This window comes from Cherax quadricarinatus, chromosome 89, assembly GCF_038502225.1.
Source record: "Cherax quadricarinatus isolate ZL_2023a chromosome 89, ASM3850222v1, whole genome shotgun sequence".
NCBI lineage: Eukaryota > Metazoa > Arthropoda > Malacostraca > Decapoda > Parastacidae > Cherax > Cherax quadricarinatus.
The window spans coordinates 9,498,889-9,523,589 of NC_091380.1; the positions used below are offsets into that span (position 1 = coordinate 9,498,889).

Here is a 24,701-nt window from a genome sequence, read left to right on the forward strand (position 1 = left end):
TTTTTTTTTACCTGTTTATTATGAGTCCCAGAAAGAAAAGAATGGTGCATCTCTTGAGGATGTGAAGAAGCATCATGTACCTCTTGGTGGTACGACGTAGCTGCGACCGAATGGAGAATATCAAACTCACTCCCATTATCCACAAGAACCTGGTGATTAGAAGGAAATTGGTCACCCTTATTCACACGAGCCTACCGATTTAGAACTTTACCCACTATCAACATAGTTACTCCCATTATCTACAAGAGCCTGCCGACTACGCAAGAGCCCGCCGACTACGCAAGAGCCCGCCGACTATGCAAGAGCCTGCCGACTACGCAAGAGCCCGCCGACTACGCAAGAGCCCGCCGACTATGCAAGAGCCCGCCGACTACGCAAGAGCCCGCCGACTACGCAAGAGCCTGCCGACTATGCAAGAGCCCGCCGACTACGCAAGAGCCCGCCGACTACGCAAGAGCCCGCCGACTACGCAAGAGCCCGCCGACTACGCAAGAGCCCGCCGACTATGCAAGAGCCCGCCGACTACGCAAGAGCCCGCCGACTATGCAAGAGCCCGCCGACTACGCAAGAGCCCGCCGACTACGCAAGAGCCCGCCGACTACGCAAGAGCCCGCCGACTATGCAAGAGCCCGCCGACTACGCAAGAGCCCGCCGACTACGCAAGAGCCCGCCGACTACGCAAGAGCCCGCCGACTACGAAAGAGCCCGCCGACTATGCAAGAGCCCGCCGACTATGCAAGAGCCCGCCGACTATGCAAGAGCCCGCCGACTATGCAAGAGCCCACCGACTACGCAAGAGCCCGCCGACTACGCAAGAGCTCGCCGACTACGCAAGAGCCCGCCGACTACGCAAGAGCCCACCAACTAAAGCGAAATGGATCACCCTTACTCACATTTACCTATTGATTAACCCTTTGAGGGTTTTCGTCGTACTAGTACGTTTTACGCGTAGGGGTTTTTGACGTACTAGTACTCATAAATTCAAGCGGCCTCAAATCTAGTGGGAGAAAGCTGGTAGGCCTTCATATGAAAGAATGGGTCTATGTGGTCAGTGTGCACAGTCTAAAAAAAATCCTGCAGCACACAGTGCATAATGAGAAAAAAAAAACTTTGACCATTTTTTTTTAATAAATCAGCGACTTTGCAGTGTATTTTCGTATGGTATTTATTGTTGTATTCTAGTTTTCTTGGTCTCATTTTATAGAATGGAAGACATATTACAGAAATTGAGATAATTTTGACTGGTTTTACAAAGAAAGGTGCCTTGAAATTGAGCTCAAAGTAGCAGAAATGTTCGATTTTTACCAAACTTCAAAAGTAAACAAATCGTGCCAAGCGTGCAATACACGTCAACTGGTGAGTCTAATATTCTTTCACAAGTGCACCAATAATATTTATACCATTTTTTACACTAATGCAGTAGTCTGCATAACAGTAAATCTTATATTTTTTGTGAAAATAAAAATTCAAAGTGGAAAGCAAAAGAATATAAGAGGGGACTTGAGACATGACTAATGACTAGAGGAAATGTCATTTTAGTGCCAGGAATGTCTTTCTTGTTTATTCTGGACCCTATTCCGAAATTGGCATCTTTTGAAATTTGTGTGAAATTGGCAAAATTGCTAAATTCTGACCACTGTACTGGATAGTTGAATTTCATAAATGAGTGGTTTCTTGCATCCATTCGATAGAAAAAAATGGAGTTCTAGCGAAATATTCATGTTTTTTGTCGACTAGTACAGTGAAATTGGCCGAAAATGGGGCTCAAAGTGGGCAAAATCGCCGATGCGTAAACATCGCCGAGACCGCTAACTTTGCGAGAGCATAATTCCGTAAGTTTTCTATCAAATTTCAAACTTTTGGTGTCTTTATGATCGGGAAAAGATTCTCTATCTTTTCATAAGAGAAAATAATTTTTTTTTTTTTAAATTTGGCCGACCCTGAGAACGAGTTTCGGAGAGGGCCTGTCGACCCTCAAAGGGTTAAAAGGGTTACCCCATTATCAAAAATTACCAAAGGGCAAAATGGGCGACTCATTATCCACAAATTATAGAGGGTAAAAGGTTGCTCTTTAACCCTTTGAGGGTTTTCGTCGTACTAGTACGTCTTACGCGTAGGGGTTTTTGTCGTACTAGTACGCATAAATTCTAGCGGCCTCAAATCTCACAGGAAAAGGCTGATAAGCCTAGATGTGAGAGAATGGGTCTGTGTGGTGGGTGTGCGCAGTAGGAAAAAAATCTGGGACCCAGTGGTGTATTGTGGGAATGCCATCATAGTACACAATTTCCACCGTGCCCTGTGGTAAGAAGTTCCTCACTCCTCGGCGAATTGGGACACTTTTGTTCCCCAGTGACAGTTCTAATACAGATGGAAGTGACAGTGAAGATGAGTTTCAAGGTTCTGGTGAGGTTTTGACCGAAACTAATGACCATAATATGGGTAATAGTGAGGAAAACCCAGACAACCCACAGCCTTCCACCTCTGGTGCTGGGCCGTCGTTCAGTTGTACCAGAATCAAAGAGGAAACTCCTATTTCCCAAAATCCCAGACTCAGATGTGAGCATTGGTGATGATAATGATAGTGATTATGAACTACAAGATCTTCAAACTTGTTCCAAGAATGGAGGAGGAGGAGGAGGAGGAGGCAGAGGAGGAGGAGGCAAGAGGAGGAGGAGGCAAGAGGAGGAGGAGGCAAGAGGAGGAGGAGGCAAGAGGAGGAGGAGGCAGAGGAGGAGGAGGAGGAGGAGGAGGAAGAAGAAGAGGAGGAGGAGGAGGAAGAAGAGGAGGAGGAGGAAGAGGAGGAGGAGGAAGAAGAAGAATACGTAATGAAAACAATAATACATAATAATAATACATAATAATAATAATACATAATAATAATAATAATAATAATAATAATACATAATAATAATAATAGGTAATAATAATAATATGTAATAATAAATGTTCACCCATGACAGTAACAAGATAAGGGGAGATAACATCTGATAAGTGCTGACGTTTGATGAGGGTAAATGAGGGTAGAGCTGATGCCAAAAGATGAGATGAACATCGCCCTCCCTTTGTTTTTGCTGGTATACTAACATTTCTGTCTGTCTATTTGCCTGTCTGTCAAGCTCCCTGTCTATCCATCTAGCTCTCTGTCTCAGAGAGCCACAAGACTGCGTCATCACTTTTACTCACATCTTCAAGCAGAGTATAGCACTTTGTCTGGGTTTCTTGGGTTATCCTAGGTAATTTATACTATGTATACTTGTATTTATGTGTACCTGTGAGACAGAGATAGACAGACAGATAGAATGAGGGAGAAAGATAATTAGATAGAATGGAGGAGGGGAAGCAGCATCTGACCCCATTGTTTTGACAGGCCGGAGGGGGAAAGAGTAATGAGCCAATATGTCACTTTGACAGCTGCCGACTCCTTGTAATTTACACTATGGACAAGGAGGAGAAGGAGTAGGGGGAAGAGGAAGAAGAGGAGGAGGAGGAAGAGGAGGAGGAGGAAGAGGAGGAGAAGGAAGAGGAATAAGAGGAAGAGGAGGAGGAAGAGGAATAGTACGAGGAAGATTAGGGGGAAGAGGAGGAAGAGGAAGAAGAGGAGGAGGAGGAAGAGTAGGAGGAAGAGGAAGAAGAGGAGGAGGAGGAAGAGGAGGAGGAGGAAGAGGAAGAGTAGGAGGAAGAGGAAGAGGAGGAAGAGGAAGAGTATGAGGAAGAGTAGGGGGAAGAGGAGGAAGAGGAAGAAGAGGAGGAGGAGGGTGGAACACTAGTACACTGGTACTGGTACACTAACATTTCTGTCTGTCTATTTGTCTGTCTGTCAAGCTCCCTGTCTATCTGTCTATCCGTCTAGCTCTCTGTCTCAGAGAGCCACAAGACTGTGTCATCATTTTTACTCACATCTTCAAGCAGAGTATAGCACTTTGTCTGGATTTCTTGGGTTATCCTAGGTAATTTATACTATGTATACTTGTATTTATGTGTACCTGTGAGACAGAGATAGATAGACAGATAGAAAGAGAGACAGATTGAAAGAGATAGAATGAGGGAGAAAGATAAAACACCATTGTGTATGACACCATGTTTCAGAGTTCCACAAGCTGCAGAACTAATAGGAATATGTTCAGTGACTGTATATTGGTATATATATTATAGAACAATAATAATAAACAATGTTTTGTATTGTTTGTTTTTGTAAACAAGTTTTGTAAACAATATATTGATAATTATGTTTGTGTGCTTATTGTGTTGTATACAACGAGTGTATATATGTACATTGCACCTTACTTTGGTCTCACAGGCCACATAAGTTATGTGAAAAAATAAAATAGTGAAAAAAACAACAAACCTTCAAATACAAGTAAACTAAAGTTTACCGGGTGAGCGGCAGTCGCCGCTGTTGCCATACGCGGCTCATTTTCTGCAAACTTCATGCATCCATATCTCCGTAAGTATTGATGGTAAATTTTTTTTGTTTATCCTATAATGTTTAGAAAAAAAAACTCTATTTTTTCATAAGAAAAAATAATTTTTTTTTTTTTGAAATTTGGCCGACCCTGAGAACGAGTTTCGGAGAGGGCCTGTCGACCCTCAAAGGGTTAATCACGACTCCCGAAACAATAACAACAATTGCAAACCTATGGTGTGTAGCAGCATACCTTGCTGGACGAGTCTTGTTGTGGCCAGCTGGCTAAATGGCTTTACACAATGGCCTGGAGTTTTAGGGCCAACTTACTATGGGTTCAATCCCCACCCATTCCATGGTTTATTTCTTACCTCACATCTGGCGAGGAATACTACAGAACCCTCAGTATTCAAGGAGTCGGTATCCGTGGTTTCAGTTATCCACAGTTAACTGTGGCCGAAAAGTAAATCTTAATTTTGTTTATTAATGTCCTCAAAGCACAAAAGTAGTGATGCTGGCAGTTCTTCAAAGCCTAAGAAGCTGTGAAATATCTCCCATCTGTGAAAAAGTACTAATTCTAGACTTATTTTGCATCACTTATGAACTAACCTTCATAATAGGTATTTTTATTTTTGTAACAAGTCGGCCGTCTCCCACCGAGGCAGGGTGACCCAAAAAGAAAAAATCCCCAAAGAGAAAATACTTTCATCATTCAACTTTCACCTCATTCACACATAATCACTGTTTTTGCAGAGGTGCTCAGAATACAACAGTTTACAAGCATATATGTACAAAGATACACAACATATCCCTCCAAACTGCCAATATCCCAAACCCCTCCTTTAACCCTTTGAGGGTCGACAGGCCCTCTCCGAAACTCGTTCTCAGGGTCGGCCAAATTTCAAAAAAAAAAAAAATTATTTTTTCTTATGAAAAAATAGAGTTTTTTTTTCTAAACATTATAGGATAAACAAAAAAATTTTACCATCAATACTTACGGAGATATGGATGCATGAAGTTTGCAGAAAATGAGCCGCGTATGGCAACAGCGGCGACTGCCGCTCACCCGGTAAACTTTGATTTACTTGTATTTGAAGGTTTGTTGTTTTTTTCACTATTTTATTTTTTCACATAACTTATGTGCCCTATGAGACCAAAGTAAGGTGCAATGTACATATATACACTCGTTGTATACAACACAATAAGCACACAAACATAATTATCAATATATTGTTTACAAAACTTGTTTACAAAAACAAACAATACAAAACATTGTTTATTATTATTGTTCTATAATATATATACCAATATACAGTCACTGAACATATTCCTATTAGTTCTGCAGCTTGTGGAACTCTGAAACATGGTGTCATACACAATGGTGTTTTATCTTTCTCCCTCATTCTATCTCTTTCAATCTGTCTCTCTCTTTCTATCTGTCTGTCTATCTCTGTCTCACAGGTACACATAAATACAAGTATACATAGTATAAATTACCTAGGATAACCCAAGAAATCCAGACAAAGTGCTATACTCTGCTTGAAGATGTGAGTAAAAGTGATGACACAGTCTTGTGGCTCTCTGAGACAGAGAGCTAGACGGATAGACAGATAGACAGGGAGCTTGACAGACAGACAAATAGACAGACAGAAATGTTAGTGTACCAGTACCAGTGTACTAGTGTTCCACCCTCCTCCTCCTCTTCTTCCTCTTCCTCCTCTTCCCCCTACTCTTCCTCCTCTTCCCCCTACTCTTCCTCATACTCTTCCTCTTCCTCCTCTTCCTCTTCCTCATACTCTTCCTCTTCCTCCTCTTCCTCTTCCTCCTACTCTTCCTCTTCCTCCTCCTCCTCTTCCTCCTCCTCCTCTTCTTCCTCTTCCTCCTACTCTTCCTCCTCCTCCTCTTCCTCTTCCTCCTCTTCCCCCTAATCTTCCTCCTACTATTCCTCTTCCTCCTCCTCTTCCTCTTATTCCTCTTCCTCCTACTCTTCCTCCTCCTCCTCTTCTTCCTCTTCCCCCTACTCTTCCTCCTTCTCCTTGTCCTCCTAGTCCATAGTGTAAATTACAAGGAGTCGGCAGCTGTCAAAGTGACATATTGGCTCATTACTCTTTCCCCCTCCGGCCTGTCAAAACAATGGGGTCGGATGCTGCTTCCCCTCCTCCATTCTATCTAATTATCTTTCTCCCTCATTCTATCTGTCTGTCTATCTCTGTCTCACAGGTACACATAAATACAAGTATACATAGTATAAATTACCTAGGATAACCCAAGAAACCCAGACAAAGTGCTATACTCTGCTTGAAGATGTGAGTAAAAGTGATGACGCAGTCTTGTGGCTCTCTGAGACAGAGAGCTAGATGGATAGACAGGGAGCTTGACAGACAGGCAAATAGACAGACAGAAATGTTAGTATACCAGCAAAAACAAAGGGAGGGCGATGTTCATCTCATCTTTTGGCATCAGCTCTACCCTCATTTACCCTTATCAAACGTCAGCACTTATCAGATGTTATCTCCCCTTATCTTGTTACTGTCATGGGTGAACATTTATTATTACATATTATTATTATTATTACCTATTATTATTATTATGTATTATTATTATTATGTATTATTATTATGTATTATTATTATTATGTATTATTATTATGTATTATTGTTAACATTACCTATTCTTCTTCTTCCTCCTCCTCCTCCTCCTCTTCCTCCTCCTCCTCCTCCTCTTCTTCCTCCTCCTCCTCCTCTTCTTCTTCTTCCTCCTCCTCCTCCTCCTCTGCCTCCTCCTCCTCCTCTTGCCTCCTCCTCCTCTTGCCTCCTCCTCCTCTGCCTCCTCCTCCTCCTCCTCCTCCATTCTTGGAACAAGTTTGAAGAGCTTGTAGTTCATAATCACTATCATTATCATCACCAATGCTCACATCTGAGTCTGGGATTTTGGGAAATAGGAGTTTCCTCTTTGATTCTGGTACAACTGAACGACGGCCCAGCACCAGAGGTGGAAGGCTGTGGGTTGTCTGGGTTTTCCTCACTATTACCCATATTATGGTCATTAGTTTCGGTCAAAACCTCACCAGAACCTTGAAACTCATCTTCACTGTCACTTCCATCTGTATTAGAACTGTCACTGGGGAACAAAAGTGTCCCAATTCGCCGAGGAGTGAGGAACTTCTTACCGCAGGGCACTGTGGAAATTGTGTACTATGATGGCATTCCCACAATGCACCACTGGGTCCCAGATTTTTTTCCTACTGCGCACACCCACCACACAGACCCATTCTCTCACATCTAGGCTTATCAGCCTTTTCCTGCGAGATTTGAGGCCGCTAGAATTTATGCGTACTAGTACGTCAAAAACCCCTACGCGTAAGACGTACTAGTACGACCAAAACCCTCAAAGGGTTAAAGTGCAGGCATTGTACTTCCCATTTCCAGGACTCAAGTCCAGCTATATAAAAAATGTAGGTATGTATGTAAATTATAAAGTTTTTCTTCTTCTCTTTTTTAGTAAATGTTTACAAGAGAAGGGGTTACTAGCCCATTGCTCCCGGCATTTTAGTCGCCTCATACGACACGCATGGCTTACGGAGGAAAGATCCTTTTCCACTTCCCCATGGACAATAGAAGAAATAAACAAGAACAAGAGCTATTTAGAAAAAGGAGAAAAACCTAGATGTATGTATATATATATGCATGTGCGTGTCTGTGAAGTGTGACCAAATGTAAGTAGGAGTAGCAAGATATCCCTGTTATCTAGCGTGTTTATGAGACAGAAAAAGACACCAGCAATCCTACCATCATGTAAAACAGTTACAGGTTTCTGTTCCACAGTCATCTGGCAGGACTACCTGAAGGAGGGGTGTTAATGTTGCAGTTTAAAGACTGTCGTGTAAAGCACCCTTCTGGCAAGACAGTGATGGAACGAATGATGGTGAAAGTTTTTCTTTTTCAGGCCACCCTGCCTTGGTGGGAATCAGCCAGTGTGTTAATAATAATAATAATAATAATAATAATAATAATGTATGTAAATTTAGTAATTTATACAGGATATGGCCGGTTTGTTGAAAGATGTAAATAAATGAAAAATGACTTGCATATTGGGTTTGCTGCTATCCACAGTTTCAGATGCCACTGCAGGTTTAGGAGTGTATCTCCTGCGGATACAGCAGCATTACAGCCTCTCCTCACTTTACGACAGAGTTCCGTTCTTAAGACCACGTCAGTAAACGAATTCATTGTTAAGCAAGGAGCATACTATAATGGTACAGGTTGACCATCACTAATCCAGCATCACTGGGACCTGTAGCGAGCCGGATTAGCGAGTTTGCCGGATTAGAGTGGTTAGGTTAGAATACACTTAATTAACCTATCTATAAGACTCTGCTACATCTTCCTTATTTTCATCACTGCTTTCTCCTCCACTGGCTTGCTGCTGTGGATTTACAACCATCTGCACAATTTCTGAGTGAGTGTAATGATGAAATTTGAAATTATGCTGGCCGATATTAGTGCCGGATTATTGATGGAACCGGATAACCGACTGCCGGATTAGTGACAGCCAACCTGTAGTGGGTTTGTGTCAACCATCTTCGATATTGTTTTAATGTCACCTTTGCACCATTTATAAAATTTTTAGTATATACTACTTTAAAATGTTTATACAGTATTGTACTGTATATTGCAATAAACAAAATAGAAGAAATCAGCTCTAATATACATTACTGTATTTAGGTATGCATACTAGTTAGAGAGCTCATTGTAAGTCCGAGTCATCTGTAAATCAGTACATTGCTAAATGAGGGGAGGCTGTACTGTATTTTGTATGATCCATAACAGCGAGGCTTCCTAGCAACTAATGGTCTTGCCCAAAAGTACCCCCACAAGATCTACTCCAAAAGCATGGGCAGGCTCGTCTGATTCCAGCCTGGTTAACCAGGCTGTTGCTGCTGGTGGCCCACTGACCCACATATCCATCACAGTGTGGTTGATCTGGCACCTGGTGAAGATACTTCTACATTTGTCCCAGCAGTGTTTTGGACATTTTCTGATAAGATGTTGAATAGTTTGGGGCCACAGATGTTGATACAGTGTTCCCTTATTGTGCCCACAGCACCCCTGCTTTTCACTAGGTTTATGCTCAACTTCCATGTCTCTCACTCCAGTATGTTACGACAGTGTGAAGATTTTCAACTAGACCCTCAAATATTTTCAAGGTACATAATATATATCTCTCCTACACTCCAGCAAGTACATATTTAAGACCAAGATTTTCCCAGTAATTTAAATGCTTTGTTGGCCTTACCCAGGCAATATACAATTATTAGCATGAGTAAGAATAACAAAACCATTATTGGAAGTACAGTGGACCCTCGCCTAATGATGGCATCGCGTAACGTTAAATCCGCCTAGCGATACATTTTAACGCAAAAATTTTGCCTCGCCTAGCACTAAAAAACTCGCTCAACACGATTCGTCCGAGACGTGTCCACGTGCGGCTTGAGCCAGCCTCGCTTGTTCCGTGGGTGGCAGTGTTTACAAGCAAACCTCCGCGGTCACATCCAAGCATACAATCGGAACATTTCATATCACAGCGTTTTTAGTGATTTCACCTGCAAAATAAGTGACCCTGGGCCCCAAGAAAGCTTCTAGTGCCAACCCTGTGGTAAAAAGGGCGAGAAATACTATCGTACCACAGTCAGCTGCTGCTGCACCACCGTCAGCTGTTGCTGGACCAGTCAGCTGCTTCTGCACCACAGTCAGCTGCTGCTGCTGCTGCACCTCGGTCAGCTATTGCTGTACTACAGTCAGCTGCTGCTGCACCATGGTCAGCTGTTGCTGCACCACAGTCAGCTGTTGCTGCACCACAGTCAGCTGTTGCTGCACCACAGTCAGCTGTTGCTGTTGCTGCACCACCATCAGCTGTATTGCTCGAAGATGTGGAGTGTGTGTTGTTGGTATGGCTTAACATGAAATAATTACCGAGAAACTATTAACCCCAGAGGGTTAGCCACCCAGGATAACCCAAGAAAGTCAGTGCATCATCGAGGACTGTCTAACTTATTTCCATTGGGGTCCTTAATCTTGTCCCCCAGGATGCGACCCACAACAGTTGACTAACACCCAGGTGAACAGGAAAAAATGCCTGGAACTAGTGCTCATATTGGTGAGGTTAGTGGGGAGGATGTGGAAGAGTTGGTTGAGGAGGATAATGAAGAACTAACCACTGATGAGCTGCTAGATCATCTTCAACAGCAAGAGGCCAGACCTGAGGAAACTGCTTCGGAGGAGGGGAGAGAGAAATTGAAGAAGTTGCCTACTTCAAAGATTAAGGAAATGTGTGCAATGTGGCTTAAAGTGCAAACCTTTTTTGATGAAAATCACCCTCACACAGCTATTGCAAGCCGTGCTGATGACTATTACACTGACAATGTTGTGAAACACTTTAGGAAAGTCATAAAGGAACGAGAGGCACAGGCCTCTATGGACAAATATGTTGTGCAACAGAGGTCCAGTGACTCTGAAGCTGGTCCTAGTGGCATTAAAAGAAGAAGGGAAGTAACCCGGAAAAGGACTTGACACCTCAAGTCCTAATGGAAGGGGATTCCCCTTCTAAACAATAAGACCATCCACAGTCTCTCCTCCTCCCATCCCATCAATCATCACCAGATCTTCAATAAAGGTAAGTGTCATGTATTGTACATCTCTTCTTCAGTTTGTGTGTATTAAAATTAATATTTCATGTGGTAAAATTTTTTGTTTTTTCATACTTTTGGGTGTCTTGCACAGATTAATTTGATTTCCATTATTTCTTATGGGGAAAATTAATTCGCCTAACGATAATTTCGTCTAACGTTGAGCTCTCAGGAACGGATTAATAGCGTTAGGCGAGGGTCCACTGTATTCACGGATGGTATGTAAAAAATTGCTTATGACTGAACCCCAACAGTTTGCAGGGCATTTATCTAATTATCTATTATGCCTATCTATGACAACTATCACCAAAATGTAGCAGCATCACTTCTTCAAATTTAATCGAGTATTAGTACCCAGTGTATTGAATTCTGAATTCAGATTGTGCTGTAATTTTTCACTATCCTGGCAAGTACTGTGATTTACCTGTATAATAAGCTGAAACCAAAACAGTGCAGGAAAAGAAGAAAGTTAGATATTTAATGTAGCATCCACTTTTTTACAGCACAAGTGTCTGCAATAGTACTCCAGACGTAAGAGAACCTTAACACTGGGTGGGGCCAGGAGCCGAGTCTCGGCCCCTGCAACCACAATTAGGCGAGTACAAGCAAAATTCATCTTTACCAGGGAAAGACCAAGTCAGCAACAGTGAGGCCGTTCCAACGAGCGTGCTGGAAGAAGTAATACTGGCCCCCTCCGTAGTTGACAAACACCATGATGATTATGGCGAGGCTGTGCAAGAAAAACATTTATAAGAAAGTTGTGTAAATAAAAAAAAACTAAGGAATAGAAAAATAGTGGGCAAAATCCCAAGTATTTGTATATATAATTTTCAAGTCTTATGAATTTCTGTCAAACACGTATCTATGAATAGTTTCCATGGATATACTACTTCATGACCCCAGAAGCTAGGCCAGCTAAACTTATAGCAGTACAGGTGCACATCCCTTTATCCAAAACCCTTGGGGCCTGTATTGTTTTGAATTTCATACTTTTTTGAATTTCTGAATGACACTATGCCGCCACGTGGCGGCGTGACCCAGCACGGAGATGACTGATGCTCCACACTTCTTGAAAAAACTTTGGTTTTTGGAACTTTTCAAATTTCAGAATTTTGGATAAAGGGATGTGGACCTGTAGCACATATTGATCTATTAAATAACAATACTGCGACTAGCTGAGGATCCAGCCTGCAATATTTAATCAGCCACCTGGAGAGCTAGGTAAATCTTTATATGCCTTTATCCACTAGGTCACCACACTACAAATACCAGAGACCCAGCGAGTACATTGGCAGGCTGGTTAAATATTGCAGGATGGATCTCCAGCTAGTAGTGGTATTATTTCCTTAAAATCACTTTGCTCTGTGGATGCATTAATTGATCAATTAAATAATGCGACTTCAACTGCACTGGGCAGAAGTGGGACAAAGGGTAAACAAGAACTTTTCCAACAATGAAACTTTCCATTTCCTCCCTCCTAATCTTCAAGATGGAATACCTGGAGTATACCTGGAGAGGGCTTCGGGGGTCAACACCCCAGCGACTCTGTCTGAGACCAGGTCTTGTGGTGGATCAGGGTCTGATCAACCAGCCTGTTACCTGGAAGCAATACTTTTTAACATTATTTTGTACAGGTGCTCTTTAACTTACTATGGGCTTACATTCTGACAACCCTATAATAATCTTTATTTACTACAAGTACATGTACAAGGTATATAGACCATAGTTGACATCAATGACACGCTACTATATAGAAAGACGCTTGTTATGCAGAGCATTTCCCACAAATTAGGTAAATTTTGTCCCCAGGATGCAACCCACACCAGTCCACTAACACTTGGGTATCCATTTTACTGCTAGGTGAACATGGACAGCAGGTGTCTCAAGGAAACACGTCCTAATGTTGCCACCCATCCCAGAGATCGAACCACGGAACTCGATGTGCGAGCTGAGTGTACTAGCAATCGAGCTATGAGACACTAAGTCGAAAATATTCTAAGTCAAATATGAATATATGATAAATACATAAATAAATACTGTCACTGAATAATTCATAAACAAATAATTACTGCAACTAACTAAATACCATTATTAAAAAGTAAATAAATGAATACAAGTTACAGACTTGCCATTTTCATGCTGGGTAATTATCTTAAGTTTTATCTCTAAAGTAACTGCTCTTGCACCATCGTCAAGTCAAAATATTGTAAGCCGAACCACCATAAGTCAAGAAGCACCCATATATCAAAAAACAAAAATAAGCTTCACATTCTAAACTTACCCCCTGAAAGTGTCCAAAGAGAGAAGACGTCCTCCTGTCCCCCTAGAGTCAGGAATATCTACTAGCTGCAGCTGGGATGTCACTGGTAGAGGTGCTGGAGGAGAAGACTGTTGTGTTCCAGATGATGAAGCACTTTCCCGAGATAATGCTTGGGATAACAACGACGAGCTTTCATCAACTGGCGCTGATCTCTGCAATATTTGTCCCACTTACAATGAAGTGCTATGGTGTTAAATATTTACTCTAAAACCATTCCTCATTCTCTATTTTATGTGGCTAGACTAGTATCAATATAAACCACTTTAACATGCAACTTTTACAGACTACTACCTTATCAATTAACCCTTAAACGGTCCAAACGTATATATACGTTCACTTGCGCAGCAGCCCGAATATTTTGGAGAAAAAAAAAAAAAAAAAATTAAGTATTTTAGAATAAAAAAAAATTTAGGGTCAGTACCTACAGATATATGAGGCCGCAAAGTTGGCACTTGGCGGTCACCCAACGGCAACATGGAGCGCTGCCGCTTGCAGAAATTCTACATATTTGCCGTTTTCTTCCATTTTTTTTTCTTAATTTTCTTGGTTTTCATGATATGATAATTATGTTTTATGGCAAATCTTTTGATTTCAATGCCAACTGTTGTTTATACACCAATATTATATACAAAATTATCATATTGTCATAAACACATGTGTACACACACAGGTGATTTTGCACACCTGGCTGAATCACATTCTATTATCTACAATTATATACAAGTATTTACATGTCCTAGAACTCCACGACTACATGATACTTCACGAAGCATGGATTCATACCGAGCGCCACCCCACACTGGTGACAAATGAATCTTGTGTTTACCTGGAGTTTACCTGGAGAGAGTTTTGGGGGTCAACGCCCCCGCGGCCCGGTCTGTGACCAGGCCTCCTGGTGGATCAGCCCCTGATCAACCAGGCTGTTGCTGCTGGCTGCACGCAAACCAACGTACGAGCCACAGCCCGGCTGATCAGGAACTGACTTTAGGTGCTTGTCCAGTGCCAGCTTGAAGACTGCCAGGGGTCTGTTGGTAATCCCCCTTATGTGTGCTGGGAGGCAGTTGAACAGTCTCGGGCCCCTGACACTTATTGTATGGTCTCTTAACGTGCTAGTGACACCCCTGCTTTTCATTGGGGGGATGGTGCATCGTCTGCCAAGTCTTTTGCTTTCGTAGTGAGTGATTTTCGTGTGCAAGTTCAGTACTAGTCCCTCTAGGATTTTCCAGGTGTATATAATCATGTATCTCTCCCTCCTGTGTTCCAGGGAATACAGGTTTAGAAACCTCAAGCGCTCCCAGTAATTGAGGTGTTTTATCTCCGTTATGCGCGCCGTGAAAGTTCTCTGTACATTTTCTAGGTCGGCAATTTCACCTGCCTTGAAAGGTGCTGTTAGAGTGCAGCAATATTCCAGCCTAGATAGAACAAGTGACCTGAAGAGTGTCATCATGGGCTTGGCCTCCCTAGTTTTGAAGGTTCTCATTATCCATCCTGTCATTTTTCTAGCAGATGCGATTGATACAATGTTATGGTCCTTGAAGGTGAGATCCTCCGACATAATGACTCCCAGATCTTTGACGTTGGTGTTTCGCTCTATTTTGTGGCCAGAATTTGTTTTGTACTCTGATGAAGATTTAATTTCCTCATGTTTACCATATCTTAGTAATTGAAATTTCTCATCGTTGAACTTCATATTGTTTTCCGCAGCCCACTGAAAGATTTGGTTGATGTCCGCCTGGAGCCTTGCAGTGTCTGCAATGGAAGACACTGTCATGCAAAGGAAGACACGGTGCTGTGGCTGACATCCTTGTCTATGTCGGATATGAGGATGAGGAACAAGATGGGAGCTAGTACTGTGCCTTGTGGAACAGAGCTTTTCACCGTAGCTGCCTCGGACTTTACTCTGTTGACGACTACTCTCTGTGTTCTGTTAGTGAGGAAATTATAGATCCATCGACCGACTTTTCCTGTTATTCCTTTAGCACGCATTTTGTGCGCTATTATGCCATGGTCACACTTGTCGAAGGCTTTTGCAAAGTCTGTATATATTACATCTGCATTCTTTTTGTCTTCTAGTGCATTTAGGACCTTGTCGTAGTGATCCAATAGTTGAGACAGACAGGAGCGACCTGTTCTAAACCCATGTTGCCCTGGGTTGTGTAACTGATGGGTTTCTAGATGGGTGGTGATCTTGCTTCTTAGGACCCTTTCAAAGATTTTTATGATATGGGATGTTAGTGCTATTGGTCTGTAGTTCTTTGCTATTGCTTTACTGCCCCCTTTGTGGAGTGGGGCTATGTCTGTTGTTTTTAGTAACTGAGGGACGACCCCCGTGTCCATGCTCCCTCTCCATAGGATGGAAAAGGCTCGTGATAGGGGTCGTTTTTGGTGGTAGCATACACAACACACTTTCTGGGCATTCTTCTTTTGGGTAGGTGGTATTGGTACCAGAGAGTGACAGTTAGGAGTGATTCAGTCTGGCACTTCCCCCTCTGGCTGTGGTTGGGGGACAGGTTGCTGTCGAGGGGCAGGTACAGGTGTGGTACCATACTTTCTTGCTATCTGTTTGACAACATTCAGAGAGAATTCTGCAAAAACGTTTTCGTTTTCCAGTCTTTATTTCGTACATATTGAATGTATTGAGCACTGCAATGTCTACAAGGTGAAAAAACAGTTTTATATACCACTTGCAACTCCTACACACGCAGTTAACAATTCTTATCATCATGTCACACGTCAACTATCACATATTGTTCGTATAGTCCATGACAACAGCTGGCTTTACAATAGGTTCTTTGTTGAACTTGCTCAGTCTGTGTCTGTACCAGCTCGTTTCTATGGATGGTTGATAGCAATGTCACGTCCCGTTTGTTATGCCACATCAGTGCCATGATGTCATTAGCATGAAACACTTGCACTGCACCTTCAACACTGCCTCCACTGAACCTTGGCATATGTTTTCTATTTCCTCTCACTGTTCCACATATATCAGTATTGTTCACACGTAGGAAATCAGCGAGCATAGGGCTTGTATGCCAGTTGTCTGTGTACAATGTGTGGCCCTTGCCAAGGTATGGTTTCATCATCCTGCGAACAACATCACCGGAAATGCCCAACATCCATCTGTCATCATTGAGTGTGTTTCTCCCGGTGTATACAATAAAATCCAACACAAGACCACTCTCACAGTCACACACAAAAAGTTTTATACCAAAGCGATTACGTTTGCTCGGTATATATTGCTCGAATGACAAGCGTCCCTTAAACAGAATCAAGGACTCAACAACAATGTTCTTGAAGGGATAAAAGTATGCACTGAATTTCTGCTTCAAATACACAAACACTTCCTGGATTTTGTATAGAAGGTTATTTCTGTTTGGCGTATTTCTGTCTGAGAAGTGCAACATTCGTAGCAACAGAGTGAATCTGTTGCAGGGAAGGAGGTCACGGAAAACTGGAGTACTGATGAAGTGGTCTGTGGATCAGTGATTACCTATATTGTTCTTATAGATATGTGGCATAAGCATGACAGTGGCAAAGATTAAATACATTTCAGCCACTGTTGTATCTTTCCACCTGTGCAGCCATGACGATTCTCCAACCTCTTATGTTGTCCATGACATATCGGTAATAATTGTTTGTCTGGGTCACTATCAAGTTCATTATAGGCTCATCAAAATACAACTGGAAATCTTCTAACTCTGTAGACTCATTCGTTATGGGACATTCTGGCTGGATACCACTTCCACTCGCATCAGAATCACAAGGCTGTGGCACAAATATACAGTGGACCCCCTGAGTTTCGTGATTAATCCGTTCCAGAGAGCCTGCCGAAAGTCAAAATTCACGAAACTCTAAACCATTTTCCCCATAAGAAATAATGGAAATAAAATTAATCCGTTCCAGACACCCAAAAATATTAAAATAAATTTTTTTTTTTCAAATTAAATAAAGATTTATATACTGAAATCAATGAGAAATCAAGTACATGCATATAAAAAATAATAATAACATTACACTTACCTTTACTGAAGACTTCTGGGTGGATGGAAGACGGGAGGAGGGGATAGGAGGAAGGTGTACACTATTGTTTGGAAGGAGAATCTCCTTCCATTAGGACTTTAGGTAGCAAGTCCTTATCTGGGGTTACTTCTTTTAATGCCACTGGGAACAACTTGAGACTCACTGGACCCCTGGCGCACAAAATATCTGTCCAGAGAGGTCTTTTTCTGGCGTTTCTTTAAGATTTCCCTGAAGTGGGACACAACACTGTCATTGTACATGTTGCAGATATGGCTTGTTTCAGCTTGGTCAGGGTGATACTTTTCAACAAAACTTTGCAACTCATTCCACATTCCACATATGTCCTTAATCACTGAAGAAGGAACCTCCTTCACTCTCTTTTTCCTCCTCCTCTGAAGCAAGTTCCTCGGCTGTGGCCTGATGCTGTTCCAGTTGAAGCTCTTGCAGTTCGTCAGTGGTTAGCTCTTCCCTGTGGTCCTCCACCAACTCTTCCACATCTCTGTCACTCACCTCCAACCCCATGGACTTGCCCAATGCCACAACACCTTCCACAACAGGCAGAGGGTCAGCAGGGACAGGGTCTGCCTCAAACCCTTCAAAATCCCTCTGGATCGTATTCCTCACTTCATTTACCAAAGGGCTTGCACTAGCTTTCCTTGGGTCCATGATGACTTATTTAGCAGTTGCAAGCACAAAAAACAATGGATTATTATGAAATGTATGAACCCACGGGGTGATGGTCACATGTTGGTAAACAATGGCACACTGAGCATGAATGGCGTGGGAGACTGGCTTGGTGTGCGCGGTGACGGACGGACGGGTACCGGACGGTCGCCGAAACATGAGTCTAATCACAAAACTCAAGACCAAATTTTGCCAAAAAATCTCGCCGAAGGTCGAATTTCACGAAAGTCGAGGCTGCCGAAACTCAAGGGTCCACTGTACTTTGTGTCCAGTTCCACTCACAATCACATGGTGCAGAGTGGACCTGTGGCATGGGGAAAGGGGGGGGGGAGGAGGAGGAGGGACAGGAGTGGAGGCAGCACATGGTTGAGGGGATGCCGGGCTGTCCTTTGTCTGTCCACCCACTGCGCCATGTGGTCCAGGCACTGTGCCACTCACCACTACTTCCTCCATCCCCGCATACTCGCCTTTATGATCACTTTCACTATCAGTGGCCGGGATTTTGGATCGTGACCTGCCACAACCCTTGGGGATTGCATATGGCACACTGCCTGAACGTAGATAACAAAACCTAGAAGTATGCTTCACTGGTGAATAATGAACTTCACTATCGCTAGACGAATCCTCTAATGGCATAAAATCAATCTCATCATCACTTACATCACTTTATCACTAAAACACTAGGAAAATGATAGGTTCCTCTTGCGAAGTTGCTTATGGGTAACACTCGCCACTCCAGAGGTGCTTGGCCCAGGGTCTTGTGTGGCCACACTGGCCTCCCTAGAAGTGCTTGGCATAGGATCAGCTGTGGCCACACTGGCTACCCCAGAGGTGATGGGCTGAGGGTCATCTGGGTTTTCGTAGACATTTTCATTAATTCCTTGAGTATTACTTGCCCCATTGGTGTCAAATCCACTAACCTCATGATCTATATCACTTTCCTCGAATAGTAGAGTGTTAATACAACGAGGCGTGAGTGAATCACGAGGATATGCCATGATGTTGACCCAAAATGGAGCCGAATGTAACTGGTCCTACCATGTGGTACCCAGGCGTCCCAGATTTTTTGTATACCACACACACCAAGTACGCACACCCATTCTCTCGTGTCTAGGCGACTCAGGCCTATCGCACTAATTTTGAAGGAATGAAAACTAAAACATACATATATACGTTTGGAGCACTACGTGAGAGAACGTATATACATGTTTGGACCATTTAAGGGTTAAACTATATTCATGCTCTCTACTAATCCATAATTACCATTTCCTTATTCTTTTTATGTTCTCCTTACTATAGTGCTCTTTCACTTATCTACTTATTTCTCATGTTCCCTCATGCACTTCATTCCCTTCCCATCTCCCTTTCCCTAGTGTTAACATTATGACCTCCCTACAATGGGTACCACACACTGTATTGCCGAGATCATTACAATATATCATTTTTAAGTACACAACGGGTATGGGTAACTTCATTTATTTAGATCTGGGATATTAAAAGTTTACCATAAAATTTATATAAAAATGTAAATATTTTGGGGAAATTTGCCTATTATGCAAATCAAGGAAAGCATTTGCTTCCAGCTAAAAAAATTAAAATGTTAGATTTCTTACGACTCTGTGAGGAGAATATGAAGCATCCATGCGTTGACGGAAGAACTTCGTGCACTGCCATACGAATGCCAACATGAAGAAGAATATGAAAGCAACAAACAGAGCTGGAAATAGAGGTTCTGAGAGTTACACACATACACACACACACCATCTCAAGACAGGAAGGCTTTGCATATACATCACCTTTTTGGAGTTGCACATTTTTGCTGGCTTCAAATTTAGCCTATGTTCACTATGTTCCACATGCTGGCGATTTTTACCAGTGGGTGGAACAATGCAATGCCTCAATTTGAAGCCAATGAAAATGTGGAACACTAAAAAGACAGTGCTGTAAATGCAGGGCCTTCCTGTATATACACCCATATATTACTCACACCTGTGGGACAAAACCACGGAACAGGTGGGGTTTGAAACCACGGTGAGCTATAAAATTCAGGGCCAGTGCATAAGACACTTGGCTTATGCACTATGGCCTACTGACTTACTGCCAGTTTCCCTAACCCCTTGCTGCTCAGCCTGAAGTCGGGCTGCTTTATCGACCGACTGATACCCAGACTGTTACTGTTAATGGCCGTAAAGCTGCACAGCCATCACATCACAATTAATGTAGCACTTTAAGGAAGAAGATAAGTCTACTCAAGAAAACTATGCTAATTCCAGCAATATTTGTAATACAGTGGAACCTTGGTAGGCAACCTTAATTCATTCCAGAAGGCTGTTCGAGTGCTGCTCCTTTTAAGTATCAAACAAGTTCTTCCCAACCAATTTTCTGTTTGGCTGGCTGTTATCACTAATCTTCATAGGCCCCATGGTGACATTTATACAATACAATACAAAAAAAAAAAAGTGAAGAAACACAAAATAGTTTACAGCGAAGATCTGGCAGGTGGTACTTGTTTGATCGAGTGCTGAGCTTTGTTCGAGTAGGGAGCTGGTCGTATACCGAGGTTACACTGTATTTGCTGGTCCAAAGTTGTGTAAGGAGTACCCAGACTTTTTTTTTTTTTTTTTTTTTTTTTTAAATGCCAGCTTCTTGCTTTCGGCATTTAAGTTACCTCTTTTGACACGCATGGCTTATGGAGGAAGGATTCTAACCCACTTCCCATGGAGAACTTAGAAAATGTGCTTAGTATTTTCAATATACTACGTTCTATATGAGAAAATTAGTTACATTTTTTTAACACACTGGCTGTATCCCGAGGCAGGGTGACCTAAAAAGAAGAAATGCTTATATAAAGCTTTTCTTTTTAAATTTGGTAATTTATACAGGAAAACGGGTTTCTAGCCCCTTGCTCCCGGCATTTTAGCTGTAAAAAATACTTTTTAATAATTTAATAATAATTTTAATAATTTAATGACCTTGTTTAAGTGTTGGAGCCTAGCCACTGGGTCCTGCACTTGTGAATGGAACACACAGCACCTGCCACAAATTTGGAGCATTTTTTATACCCTTTCAGCTTGACCCTAAGCCAGGCTTACTTGCTGAAGAATTATGGAAAAGTGGAGAGGTTATTTTAAGATGTTCAGCTGCTTAGCCTTGACAGGTGTTTGGTACCTTAGCCTTGACAGGTGTTTGGTACCTTAGCCTTGACAGGTGTTTGGTACCTTAGCCTTGACAGGTGTTTGGTACCTTAGCCTTGACAGGTGTTTGGTACCTTAGCCTTGACAGGTGTTTGGTACCTTAGCCTTGACAGAAAGTGTTTGGTACCCTAGCCTTGACAAAGTGTTTGGTCCTTTAACCGTGATAGGTGTTCAGCTCCTAAACCTTGATATAAGGTAAAGATAATGATTTTATTCTTTGTAAAGGTTATCGTGTGTGATTATAATTTTGGTTTGCTAAGTACAAAGAAAGTCACTATCATGCCGGGGCCTTTCGGGCAGACTAATCCTAGTACATAATAACTACTTAAAACTAGACAAGATAATAGTGATTAACTATTAAAATCTTATTTAAAGGGAAGAAACACTTATCAGAGCTAAGGGACTGAACACTAACAATACCTCCTCATTCCTGCCACTATCTCCAACATTACAGCCGCCTCCGTATTATCGTGGATAAAAGAAAAAAGTTGCACAGGCACAATAACAATGTGCAGGTGTTGCCTGGTTGACCAGGTAACCACCAGACAAGCCTGGCCTATGGCTGGGCTCTGGGAATAGATAATCTCAAAACTAATCAAAGGTAAAGGTGTCTTATCTGTCAATCTTTTTAACTTTAGTAATGTATAGAGAAAGGGTTACTAGCCTCTTGCTCCCGGCATTTTGGTCGCCTCTTACGACACGCATAGCTGATGGGGGAAGAATTCTTCTCCACTTCCCCATGGAGAATTTACCAACTTGTCAGTATAATATACCATTATATGATACCAATGACTAGACACTACCAGCTTAGCTTGATCCCTGATACAAATAGGAAAAAAATAATCACAATACTACAGTGGTACCCCGAGTTTCGAACAGCTCCCAACTCAAACAATTATGTAAGTGTATTATTGTAAGTGCTTTTTTTAAGTGTATTTTTAGGAGTCTGAAACGGACTAATCTAATTTACATTATTCCTTATGGGAACAAATTCGTTTGGTAACGGCACTCGAACAGCCTTCTGGAATGAAAAAAGTTTGAAACTCGGGGTACCACTGTAAGTGGCATAAAAAAGAAAACAGACTGGAAGTAGAAACAAAATAAATTCAGAGAAATGAAAAGCAAAATTATTAAGAAAGTAAGTGAAATACCACTTGTTTAATACAACATACAGTATTATCTGACTATAAAACTGTATTATGAAAAATCACGAGCATTTTACCACCCTTATTTGCTGAAGTGAAAGCCATACTCACGAAGAAATTCATTCAGGGGCTTGACGAGGACTTGTATGTGTGTGATGTTGTGTGTGCTAATCCCCAGCTGGTAGGTCCCATACTGTCCAAAGTGATACCTTACTCTGCCAGAGATATGCCAAGACTTTTAAAAGTATTTATGACACTGCAGGGAATTATGCACATGTTAAATATGTTACAAATGTGTTAAATATGCTAAAAGATTCTTTCAACCACAAATTCTTACTCTCACTACTTGTATTTATAATTCAACTTTAAAGAAATAGTTGTCTGCTTGCTTGTTCAATTTGTAATGCTTAAATTTGTTGTTTGTATACCTGAAATGCCCATAAAAATAAGCAAATAATTATTGCCACTAGTTTTAAGCTAGGCTTAAGCACACCAGAAATGCTCTGCATAACCAGGGACTTTCTGCACGTCAAACCAGACGTTACCATCACTGTATAAACATTGTGTCGTGTAGAAATAAATCTCCGACTTCTGACATGTTCTTACAGAAATAAACTAATCCACTGCAACAAAATAACTTCCTGCTTACGAAAAAGTTGAATAAAATTCCAAGATTTAAATTATAGTGATATATGGAGTGCGAGCAAGGTAATTTTAGGGATTCATGGGAAGGTTGTTTGTCAGGAGTCCTGGTGGTGGAAAGTACAGTGCCTGTACTCTGAAGGAAGGGTCAAGGTGGTGGAAAGTACAATGCCTGTACTCTGAAGGAAGGGTCAAGGTGGAGGAAAGTACAGTGCCTGTACTCTGAAGGCAGGGTCAAGGTGGTGGAAAGTACAGTGCCTGTACTCTGAAGGAAGGGTCAAGGTGGAGGAAAGTACAGTGCCTGTACTCTGAAGGAGGGGTAGGGGTGTTACAACTGAGAGGGCCATCTGAAATGTAAAGTCGGCACTCTCCTGGCAAGACACTGACCGAGTCCTTTTCCCCGGTGAGAGACGACTAGCGTTAATTTTTTATAAATCTTAAAATTTGTAAATTTCAAGAATTCAATATTCAAGTCTACAGGTAGAAAATATTTGTTTAAAATATGCTCACTGAATTTACCATGTGGAAAGCTTTTTTCTCATGTACAGTGGACCCCCCCCCCCGAGTTTCGTAATTAATCCGTTCCAGAGAGCCTGCCAAATGGTGAAATTCATGATTGGCGAATCCATTTTCCCCATAAGAAATAATGGAAATCCAATTAATTCGTTTCAGACACTTGAATGTATTAACAAAAAATATTTTTTTAAAGATTAAATATAGATTTGCATACAGAAAACAATGACAAATAAATATAAAGTACTAATAAAATGGATAAATGAACATTTAACATCACACTTACCTTTATTGATTCTTGTTGGTGTATGGAAGACAGGTAGGAGGGGAGAGGAAGACGAGCTTATTATGGTTCAATATGACACTAATATTATCTCTGCGGCTTATTTATCTATATCAATTCTTCTAATAGGACATAATAAGCAGTATTAATAACACAGAATCATGATATATACTCTAAAATGAATAAAATATGTATGTATGAGAGGAGCAAGTTGTGGTGGTGGTGTTGTTGTTGGGTTCATAAGGGCCACTGAGAGAAGCTGTACATAGTGATGGTGGTGGCAATAGAACCCATCACCACTATTCACGCTGAAGCTTTGTATGTAATTTATAAATAAGAAATATTTACATTTTAATTTATAAATAAGAAATATTTGCACTTACCTTGGAGGAGATGTTGGTTTAATTAGTTTGATGGAGGAGATGCTGGCAGAGGTTTAGGGTAGCGTATGTTCAATGGCCCTATACACATCAAACAACATTGGAAAGTTACTTTCGTGTTGTTTTTCTATTGCTTAATTGCTTCACTTAATTGCTACACTGTTAATTCTACACTTCATAACTGGCTGGCACTATAGTCTTTATCGATACTTACTACTTTAGTATCGTACATATCGCAGAATCACTGAATCACTGCAGAAGGCACACTCTTCCCTCTCTCTTCTTCCTCCACTTTGGTACTTTGCTACGAGTTTTTTCTTGAATTCTATTGTGTTTCTTTCCTTCTTTACCAAAAGGCTGGCACTAGGAGCTTTCTTTGGGCCCATGGTGGATTATTTAGCAGTTGCAAGCACAAAAAATAATGGACTATGAA

General features: G+C 41.7%; 1 protein-coding gene across 6 annotated transcripts in view; it reads right to left on the minus strand.

The window, feature by feature from the left end:
- LOC128697234 (heparan-alpha-glucosaminide N-acetyltransferase) overlaps positions 1-24,701 on the minus strand; it is a 68,246-nt gene that overhangs the window by 30,860 nt on the left and 12,685 nt on the right. For 4 of the 6 annotated variants that reach the window (XM_053788831.2, XM_053788830.2, XM_053788833.2 and 1 more), the window contains exons 4-8: positions 22,562-22,665; positions 19,725-19,828; positions 13,369-13,559; positions 11,710-11,817; positions 12-149 (exon numbers count right to left, since the gene is read on the minus strand). In XM_053788831.2, the coding sequence (XP_053644806.1) occupies positions 12-149; positions 11,710-11,817; positions 13,369-13,559; positions 19,725-19,828; positions 22,562-22,665 (645 nt within the window). The remainder of the gene's footprint in view (positions 1-11; positions 150-11,709; positions 11,818-13,368; positions 13,560-19,724; positions 19,829-22,561; positions 22,666-24,701) is intronic. The other 2 variants (XM_053788834.2, XM_053788835.2) reach the window with 1 other exon arrangement.